The sequence below is a fragment of the Gymnogyps californianus genome, chromosome 7 (assembly GCF_018139145.2).
Source record: "Gymnogyps californianus isolate 813 chromosome 7, ASM1813914v2, whole genome shotgun sequence".
Lineage (NCBI taxonomy): Eukaryota > Metazoa > Chordata > Aves > Accipitriformes > Cathartidae > Gymnogyps > Gymnogyps californianus.
Genome location: NC_059477.1, coordinates 23,628,459 through 23,639,021, shown reverse-complemented (window position 1 = coordinate 23,639,021; position 10,563 = coordinate 23,628,459). Strand labels below are relative to the sequence as shown.

Sequence of the window (10,563 nt, the reverse complement as noted above, 5' to 3'; positions counted from 1 at the left end):
AAACCAAAGATGTAAAAATAAAGAAGTAAAAATGTTTAACTTACTCTACATTCTTTGTCCAGTCCGGAGGGTTACTCATGGTCATAAATACACAGTTGGTCAAAATAGTGCACATGATAAGCATGCTGAATAATGTAGATTATAGTCAAGGCACGTAAGTCAAAAAAGTATGACAGTTTTATAACACAGAAATAATTAAAAATATTAAGTGTATAAAAATATGTACAAATAACCTGACATTCTAAATAAAATCTGAAAATAAAGCTTTGCACATAATTTTATCTATTTTAAATGGTATGCCATCTGGCATGTTATGGTGCACTTACTGCAAAACAATGCATTGCTTTCATAATTATGGCAGGTTTAGGATTTAAATGAAACTTAAACACATCCTTAAGTCTGTAAAAATATTAAATGAGTACCCAAACATAATTACTCATTGAAGCCAGGGGGATCATTCTAAAAGATCTTTAGGCAGAACTTGGTTGTTTACGCCTAAGTTGTTCTTTGGACATGATTGAAATATATTTGAAAATATTCTCCTTTATTCTGACCTGGATCTTTTATAGGACACCTACCCCGATGCTGAAAAAGTACGCCTGAAAAAGCAGCTCTTTACTCATGCTCTTTTGTCCTTGCTAAGTGAGTCTAGTTCATGAATAGTACTACTGGTCTTGGTAAAAGTGTGACCTTAGATATGTTCAAGTGCAATGGTTTGTTACTAATTTGGCCTTAGGTGCAGGGCTTAGTATGGGATCATGTCTCCTTTTGTATATAAAGCCTGATATTTAAACTCTGACAGCTTTAGGTGGTTCGGTAGAGAATTCTCTTGGTAGGAATGAAGATCATACTGCAATTCACATGTGATATTGCTGCTTTTTAAGTGTGATCAGCATATGTTTAGTTAGTATAGTACACCCACATGGACATAATTTGTATATCCATATGAAAAGTATTATTTCAGTAATTAAATAGTTTTAAATGGCAACACTTAAATCAACATTAAGAAAAAAGGATATGAATGTACCAAAATCTTGATAGCAATTTTTCTGATGGGATTAAAAGGAGTTAAAATGTACAAGGCAGATGTGGCACTGAATCGGAAAATTGCCTTTCCCTTATTCAATACTATGAAAGTCTGCAAAAAAAGAAATACAAAATTAAAATACAGCATTGACTACATAAATGTCTTTCCCTCCTTCTAAAGGATTCCATTCTCTGCCTGGAGGTTCAAGTTCCGTTCTACTGTCTACCTGTGGTAGGAAGATAACTAATTTCTATGAATCCAGTGGATTAAGCCTTCCACAGCCAATTCTCCAATTTGCTAAATTTCCCAGCATGTGAACTGAATTCTGATGTTATTAAAGTTGGTGGGAATTACCAGCACCAATGTCAGTTTATCAATAATAGCAAAATGCAGCATTTCATCACTAAAATATTTTCATTTATATTTCTAATGAAGTCTTTGATTAAAGTCAGAGTTTCAAATTAATCAAATACATTCTACCTTGTGAGCAAACACAAACAAAACCAAAACAGCAAAAGGGCAATTCTAAACGCCAGTTTGTATTTGGAACAAATACTTGACAGAATTATATACGCATATATATGGTGACAAGGACAAACACCTGTCACTAAACAATTAACCATAATTTTAAAATAATTTTGCTTTCATTTCACATTTTTAAACACTACCAATATCAATTATATGTATCTTCTACAAATGTATCTGTGAAAAAATAAAAAGGACTAATAAATTGCCAGATAACATCATTCTGAGCAGTCTGAGACAAACGTACGTCAGAATTTTGCATCCTATAACAACAAATCTTTTCTTCAAAAAAATGCTGTTTTCATTTTTAACAATACGCTCTTATTATACGCGAGCACCAAATTTAGGTGGTTGTTATCTTTTAAAATTTGACCTGATAAACCTACAGTTCGCATTCATTTCATTCTGTTCCTGTTGGCGGTCATCGCCTAAGTGTTTTCATTTTTATTCCAAGTGTATTTGTGTGTGAGCTTTACTTGCATCTTTGGTGCTGTTTGAAATTTCTTCAGGACACAACTATTTTTCATTCCTTTTGCTCTTTGTTGATGGTAATGGCTCTGCTTTGTGTTACCATAATAGAGTCTTTGTTACGCTCTGAGCAGAGCTATATAGTATCACTATTCTCCATGTTGATTTCCGTTCTCTGTAAAAGCTTGGCTGTGATCAGAAAAATGCTGCCCTCTCTGTGGCCTTTACTGCCTATCTGGTCTGCCATCTCCGGAGGGAAAGCAAACCTCTCTACAGTGGGAAAGGAAACAGGTAAAGGAGTGTTGCTGGTGCCTGTTCACAGAATAACATCAGGCGTAGCATTGAGGACGACAGAGAATGGACTCACACTCATTGGCATTACTCTCTGCCCTACAGTCCTGCATCCAGCTAGAAATGCTAGAAAGATGTTGCCTGTCCCAAGGGCACTGCTGCAGCAGAGCCTGAAGACAGACCACAATTCACGTATGATTTTCTCTGTATTGACAAGCCAATGATTAAGAGTAATTTCTGCTATAAACTGGAGGAGGGATGACTAATTCTAGTGCATCATTTAAGATGTCCATTTGTTTTCTGTTGAGCACATTAGACTGGTACATAACATAAATACAGATGTCACCTGTGACAAAAGATTCTGCAGTTTACTGATTACTCTTATAGACTAACAAGTCCATTAGTAGTCTGAGTTTTTACACGTTTGTTCCAAAAAATCTGACTACTTTTGCTGATCATTGGAGGTTAAAAAGTATACTTCAGTACTTCTCAGGTTTTCTGATACTTCATTTGTAGAAGACTTGTTTAGAAAACTTTATTCCTGAACTTATTTATGCAACATTATTCCTGAATTTTTTTGCAGCTAGTCAAGAAAAGGGCTTAGTGCACACAATTATATTGTAAGTAAGAATCTGCATGGAACTGTTGATATAACCAAAACCGTATAAATGAAAATAACCCTTGGCAACACTCCTTCTCCGAGCTTTCAATTCTTTAAATTTCCTTAATAATGTTAATATTGGTATTATCTACAGTACTGTTTATTTAACTTTGGCAACTGTTAGGTTATGCAATTACATATGGATTCTGCTTTATTTCCTGTTCCTATTACTGAAGCCGTAATTTTAAAAACAGTTTTGCAAACCAAAGGCAACCACAAATTTAGCCACAAAATTGAGAGTACCATTGGCATGATTTTTTCCTAACAAACGAAGTAAGTTTCTCTACAGTTTAAAATATCTTATGTCTTCATTTTTTTATAGTTGCTCAACGCCAACTTTCTTATCTCGATGGCAGCCTGGAATGCTTCAAGATGTCATCAGAGCAACTGTATCTGTTCCTTTCTCTGTTTCAGACTCTACTATATGCTACATATATATATAGATAGATATATTTTATATATACATATATAGATATATGTTTACATATGTTATATATCTATAACAGAAACAAAGAATAGGGTTACAGTCCGTTATTTCACTAACTTGGATGGATGCTACCTTGTTATGTACAACCATCTCCACTGCAAAACTGTGCTTGGAACACCTCGTTCATCATATCCAGTCTTACTGCTACACTGAAATCAGGAAAATTCAGTCATGTTATCAAGTTCAGGCAAGCTCAAGGAAGCTATATCTTCCTTACAGTGAAGTAAATAACACGTAACCCAACAGAAGTTGAAGGATTCACAATATAGGAGAGCATAAATCAGTTCTGTTAAATGAATGGATGTTTCTGTATATTTAGTGGCTTGATGGCTTTAACCACCATATTTTGTGATTAAACTTTTCTAGTGTAGAAAATTATATTCTATTTTGTGCAAAAGATTATTCACTCACTTTTTTATTGATATAATAGGGATCCAGGTCTTCCAAAGGTTCAGATACCATTCCTGGAGGTATATCACCATAAATAAATGGCAGTGTCTTTCCTGCCTCCAAGTCACTGTTCGGTTTTGGACCATTTTCGTCATCATCATCTGCATGTTCTTGCTTGGGCTTTTTAGCTTTTTCTTCTGCAGAACGTTTTTCAATAGCTGCGAGAGAATCTCTAGTAAAATAGCGGAAGCTTTCAGGTCCTGGTGGTACCAGCAGTGCCTGTGCCATGTTTTCATCCTGCAAATTTAATTACTTTTAGCCTCTTGCATAAGAATGACCTATAAAATAAAAATAGATAATTTAGGAAAACTAGATTGTACCAACAGAAAAAAAAAACCACATTTGCTCAGAAACCCTTTCCAGGCCTGAAATAGAAGCAGCATATTTCAAGGCTGAATGAAAGTTAAAAGCAACAGCTCAGAATTTATTTAGATATTTTATAAATTATTTTTCAGCTTTTTCCTGCTGGTCTAGAAAAAGACACTACTTCTGCCCACAAACACTGCTTTGCATATGTCCTTAGACTCTCCCAGTTAGAGCAAAATACTGATAGAAGTGTTCTAACAGCGTATCTTCTTTTAACAGCAAGTATAAATGCATGTTCTATGAAGTACTCTTGAAAATTGTAAACCTATATTTTACTAGTTAATACATTTTATCTTCCTGTATTTTTTCAAGTATCAGTAACCTAACTTTACAAACGTATATACTTTCCTTAAACGAAAAAGAAGTTTTCGTGCAATTAATGCTGCTTAAATGACAGCAACTGAATTATGGGAGGAACAAGCATAATTCATTCTTACTGACAATTTACTGTGCTGAAGGTTAATGTTAGATACCAAAGCAGGTTAAGTTGCATTTATTGACTGTCTGTGAGCTGTGAATCAAAACCACAGGCCTTTTAAGTAAAAGGAAACAGGATGTACCATCAAGACTATGTGGGAAAAGAATGCTGCTCCTGATCTTTTGCAAGGCAAGTGTCATAATATTATTTCAGACTAAAACTAGTTTGAAATCTAAGACTCTGCTTCCCTAGGAATGTCTTTGGTGCCAGTGCTGGATGATGTAGTCCCTGCTGCTTTTTCCCTGCTCTCTGCACCAAACTCTCCACTGTACAACAGGTCCCTTTATGAAGCCCTGCAGTGCATCGGCTGAAAGTACTGCTCTTTTCTTTCTTGAAAGTCCTTCTGCAGCAGGTCCAGTTGCTTAGACTGATGCACTGGACAGCACAGTGGAGAGGTTTGAATGGCTGGAGGGAGGGAATGGCAGAAGAAAGGCAGATATGGTTAAGGAGCAGTGCCACCAAGCAAGAAATGATAGTCTTATTTGATGTCTACTTTGCAAAAGTTTGTGGCATAGTGTAGTAATAATTTTAATTATGAAAACCAATTTTTAAGAGTGAGTTTCAGTGCCTGAAATGAGTTCTAATTGTGTTTTCTGTACATGAAGCCATGTAGCCTTCCGTACGTTACCTCATGAATGTGCAACATCCGTATTCTGGAGTTGCCACATCTAGATTTGAGACATAATATTGTATTCATTTGCATTCATCCCACAGTCTTTCTCCGAAAGCTTCTTGCCTGTCTGGAGCAGTTTGTAGAAACTGCACACATGCACACACACACAAAGTGCTACAGTAATGATCTTATGAAATAGTGAATTTTTTTCCAAATGACCCCCAAAAAATCAAATCCTGTATGAAGGTAGAGGGGGCTGTTAAAAAGTGCTTGAAGAATCTACAATAGAAAACTGGAGGAAAGAAATGAAACTGCATATTCCTAAATCTGAATTACCAATCCAATGACATGGTGGGTAAACCTGCTGCTGTGCCACCTCAAGTCTTTATCTCTGGAGTGGGTTCACAGCACAGCATCAGTGTGTACGATCAGCACTGAGGTCACTGAAATAATTTAGTTGGTAGATTATAGCACCAAGCATCTAAGTAACACAAGACCAGAACGGAGGTACCTGACCATAAATTCATAAATAAAATATACTGTAATGTAGACATGGAGAAAGCTTTTCTCAGGGAAGAGCCTGGAGAACCATGAGTTAATGTAATGTGTAGAATCACAGAGATCCTGGAGGGGCTGGAGGTACTGATGCAGTATAAATCAAAAAATAAATTGTTAAGCCAGCCAGAGTCTCCAGCAGGCAACCTTATCACATGTTGCTATACTGAAACTTCTGTTACTAATTTTTAGTTTGCACAAGATGGAAGCCTTTGCTGATACCTGTTTTTTATTAATGTAACTCCTAATTGTAAGGATCCTAAACTCAAAATTGTCTTTTATTTGAGAATAAAAGCACACACATACAGTCCACATTCCTTTGATTATTGCTTTTGCCCATCCAGGATTAATAACCTAAGAAGATGTTTGAGGTTTCCCTTTGGTCTTTCTGAGTACTTGATTCCTTTATTCCACATTTTATAGGTCTGTGATTCAAGTTGTTGACCTAGGTGCCTTCTCTATGAAACTAGTCTTAAAAGGTGCACCCTCCTAGAGTCATCAGTGGGTCTGTCTTCTCTTTATAGTTCAGTGCATTTGGTTAGGCTGCTTTTCATCCGTTAACAGTTACAGTTATGAATGCTATAACAAAATACATTGTCCTCACTAGAAATATATGTATTTGTATTGCTAGAAGTCCACAAAGGGGCCAATGAATGACTGGGAAAAGTAATATTAGCAGCCTTGGGGTTTCACTGTATTTCTCAGACAGTCAAATACATGCTTTAAAAAAGTTTTCTTGACAAGTTGGAAACATTACTTGAGTCCTGCCTCCACTACTGTCTAGTGCAGTTATAACTTTCCTGGCTGCTGCTATTACACAAGAAGGTTTTTCCTATACTAAATATGCCGCAAGTGTTTTCATTCAGATTACAGCGCTTAATAGAACAACTCACAAATATGTATTTGATTACTGTTGCTATACATGCAGTAGTTTAATAGAACAATAAACCAAAAGTAATTCTGTTCCATGCACTGAGCCCTGAACAAGCTCTTGGCAATCCTTGAACTATGAACCACTCATTTGTTGGCGATAGCTTCCCTCTTCTTCCTTCATTGGTTTTAAAATCACTTGTTATCGAGTAACTAAACTGCCAGGACATGAATGATACTGGGCAGAATTCAGCAAAGAACTCTGTATATCTAATCATTTCAGAATAGCTTTCATTAAAAAACAATCTTTAAAGGAATAATCTCAAAAATACATGTGGTCCAGGCCCCTCAGTACCTGATACTGCTCAGCAAAAAGAATTTCAAGTATTTGAAATACAATTTGGGCCTAGATACCATATGTATAGTGGTGTACAATTCAATAGATTTCATTAGAAAAAATAAGCTCCAATTTATTAAAGACATGCTTTTGCCAAATAAATCCATTCAGTTGTATTTGAGCATTGCATTCCATAAATCCTTCTCCAGTTTTCCTTCAGTCCCTTCCTTTAAATAATAAGATAGAGCAATAAACAGTATCTATATGTTCTTAATTTTATGCATTTCAGTTAATTATATTATGTCCATTGATAACTTGTTAAATTTTATTTTATCATAAAAATAAATAAAAATTAAAAATATAAAAATAATAAAAATATTTAAATAAAAATAAACAAAATTTAAAAATAATAAATTTTTATTTTTGATAATGTAATTCTCTTCTCACCATTTACACAGAAGATAACTTAGAAAGTGAAATATCTGTGCTAACGATGTCAAATTAATTTTTGTGTGTCTCTGAAAAAGCCAGAAGAAGTGGCCTGAAGGTATCTATTTTTATTATATCTTAAATCAGGCAAATGGTAGAAGTGAAAGTATCAGTGTAAGAACCAGGTGGATACTACGATTATTTATTAAAATCATCAGGTTATCTAACAGGTTATTTGTATTCTGCATGAAATAGTCCACATACACCCTTCAAAATTTTCACGGTGGAGAAACAGCAAACCTTGCAGTGTTTCTTTTGGGATTTTTTTTTTTATTTTTTCTTTTAGAGCACTGGCATTAGAATTATTTTCCTGCTAAAACCTTGAAAAAGCTGACTACTGAGATTTTCATTCCATTAAAACTGAAACACTGGCACACAAACATGCATTTGAGTAGGGTTGGAATAAGTGCAAGGATAGCAAATGGAATCTGTAAAATGACCAGCTATCATAATTTTCTTATGCTAATCTTTTATTTGAGAGGCTGTAATTTGGGAATAATATCTTCCTCTGTGCCAAGCACAGCAATAGCCTCACATGCTAAAACCTGGATTAAAAACTCTGCTCTAAATCACTAGTGTTAATAAGACTGTCTGTCTCACTTGAGGCCAGTAAAGCTATTTGCCCAAATCAAAAAGGTGGGGCTCCCATGGTAGGAGAGACAGAAACAACAGGGCTAGTGGCACCACTTCAGCATCAGCTACAGATTTTCTGCAGCTTTAGAAGTAAAAAGTGTAATTGTTTTGTGCTGATGTCATCAGAAAATTACCTCAACTCAAACTACCACTGTCCTGAGGAGGAAAGGAGTACAGAGGGAGCGTATGCAGGAAGAGTCTAAAGAAATGAGTCATCTTAACTCCCGCTCTTAGTATTTGGGAAGTTGTTTTGCAAAATTCAGGTATTAGTTTTCTGGAAGTGAAGATAAGTTATGTTTAAGTTAGTATGCTTTGATCAAACTCCAAATTGGGTAATGCTGCATTCAACTTTTATCCTAAAAACAAAAGGATGGGTAAATATTAGTTTGTTGTGAAGATGACCTAAAATGAAATATTTTTATTGAAATTTCTCACGGTGTTTATGCACAGAGGCTAATTTCACAAAGAAAAACCTATCCCATTATCTGCTGAAGTGCTTTGAAGTATTTTTTTTACAGTTATAAATTATTATCTTTTCATAACTGACATTTACCTTGTTTTTCCTGGCATCTTTACACTATTTTTTACTGCTTTAAAAATATTTGAATAAGAAACAGAACTCCAAAAAGAAAAAAAGAGCCCCAAAATGTCACTGCTGTAATTCAAAGTGGTCAATGCAATGCAATGCAGAGTTACTTGAGATATCTAAAGAGATATCCAGTCAAAACTATCCATGGGTCCTAAGCCAAGCAATCCACAAATGGTGGTTACACAGAAGTATGTATTGTCAAGGAAGGGAGTGACTTCCTCAAAGCTGAAAACAGCCTCCAGCATTTAGCACCTGCTCAGAACCTGCCTCTTCTTTAAAGTGTAATCTACTAATGTAAACTATTATAATTTGTGTTTACAGGTCCTAACTGACTAACATGTAGGATTTGTTTTCCTTTTTTCCATTCCTTCCAACATTTATCATTTGTATCATTTTCCTTCGACTATAATTTATCTGTAGCAATTACTATAATTTTTGTCTGGATTTGTACAGTCAGCGTCAGTAGCCTATAGGCATAAGTGTTATGTAACTATTCAAAACAAAAATAATGAAATCACCACCAGGTATTTATTAATAAAATTAATAAATGATGGAAGATAAAAATACTTAGTTGTTATGAGAATATGAAATCAACTAATAAGGGTATGTAACAGAAATAATATTTCCTTAATAAAACCTTACTTTAAAAGGATTTAGAATGGGGTAGTGATAAGTGGCTGAATATGAATTGGTAGTTCACATTGGCTGAAACCTGACCGAAGAACAGTAAATACAGGAAATACTAATGAATTAATACTAATGTGGTGCTTCAGTGATGTTACATGCAATTTTATTTAATGTCCTCAGAAATGACTTGCAATAAGGTATAAAAGCACCTTAACTAAATCTTAAGAACTCTAATCTCAACAAAAGACAGTACTGTAAGAGTTTGGAAATCTGGGTACAATATAATACATGAGGTTCAATCTGACTGGTGAAAGACTAGGCAGATGGGAAAACACTCAAAACAGATTAGATTAGAGACTGGAAAGCAATCTCAGACCTGTCTGAAAGATCCAGAAGCTGCTTCTTCAGAGGTTTTCTTTGGACGTTGCTGTCTCTCACCAAGACATTGCTATGCATAGTCTTTCCCCCCGCTTATTTGCCTGTTTGTGCCTACTGCCATCCTACATGCATCTCTTTTCTTCCCTCTCTACCTCACTGCAACATTCGCTTTTGAATGAATTTGTTCCTATTTCTTCTCTCTTCCTGCCTAGGAGAGGAAATAGTGGATTAAGATTCTTACATCAAGGCCAACATATGCTGTACTTAGTAAACTGGAATAATCAAAAATAGATAAGGGAAAGAAGTGAACCTGGATTCCTCAGATACATACCTGCAAGTTGTAGAACTCCCAAAATAAATCATTTGACCCATTCATTTATAAAAACTGACCAAACCCTTCAGGAATTCTTTAAATGCAGGCCTGCCTTATATTTTCTTTAACACCATAAGTTGCCTCTGAGAAGGTGTGAAAAGAGATCAGGTGTGAATACTTGAGGTATTGGAGAAACCTGAAGAAGGCCAAATGAAAACCATATGCAATTCAAGAGGAAGGGTCTCTTTCTTAGCCCATCAACCTAGTTGGAATACAGTACTTAATTAATATTTTGCAAAAACCTTCTGCTGTTAAAGATCCTTACATTCTAATGGAAAATAGCTACAATACAAGTAACACAAATTTCTACAGCTAGACCTCATTAAAGTCATTTGTTTCATTTTTC

General features: G+C 35.2%; 1 protein-coding gene across 17 annotated transcripts in view; it reads right to left on the bottom strand.

The window, feature by feature from the left end:
• The window catches only part of LOC127018120 (sodium channel protein type 2 subunit alpha-like), a 60,818-nt gene extending 56,681 nt beyond the window's left edge, over positions 1 to 4,137 (bottom strand). For all 17 annotated transcript variants that reach the window (XM_050899487.1, XM_050899483.1, XM_050899475.1 and 14 more), the window contains exons 1-3: positions 3,871 to 4,137; positions 1,020 to 1,138; positions 45 to 134 (exon numbers count right to left, since the gene is read on the bottom strand). In XM_050899487.1, coding sequence (XP_050755444.1) covers positions 45 to 134; positions 1,020 to 1,138; positions 3,871 to 4,137 — 476 coding nt within the window. The remainder of the gene's footprint in view (positions 1 to 44; positions 135 to 1,019; positions 1,139 to 3,870) is intronic.
• Between the last annotated feature and the right edge of the window lie 6,426 nt (positions 4,138 to 10,563).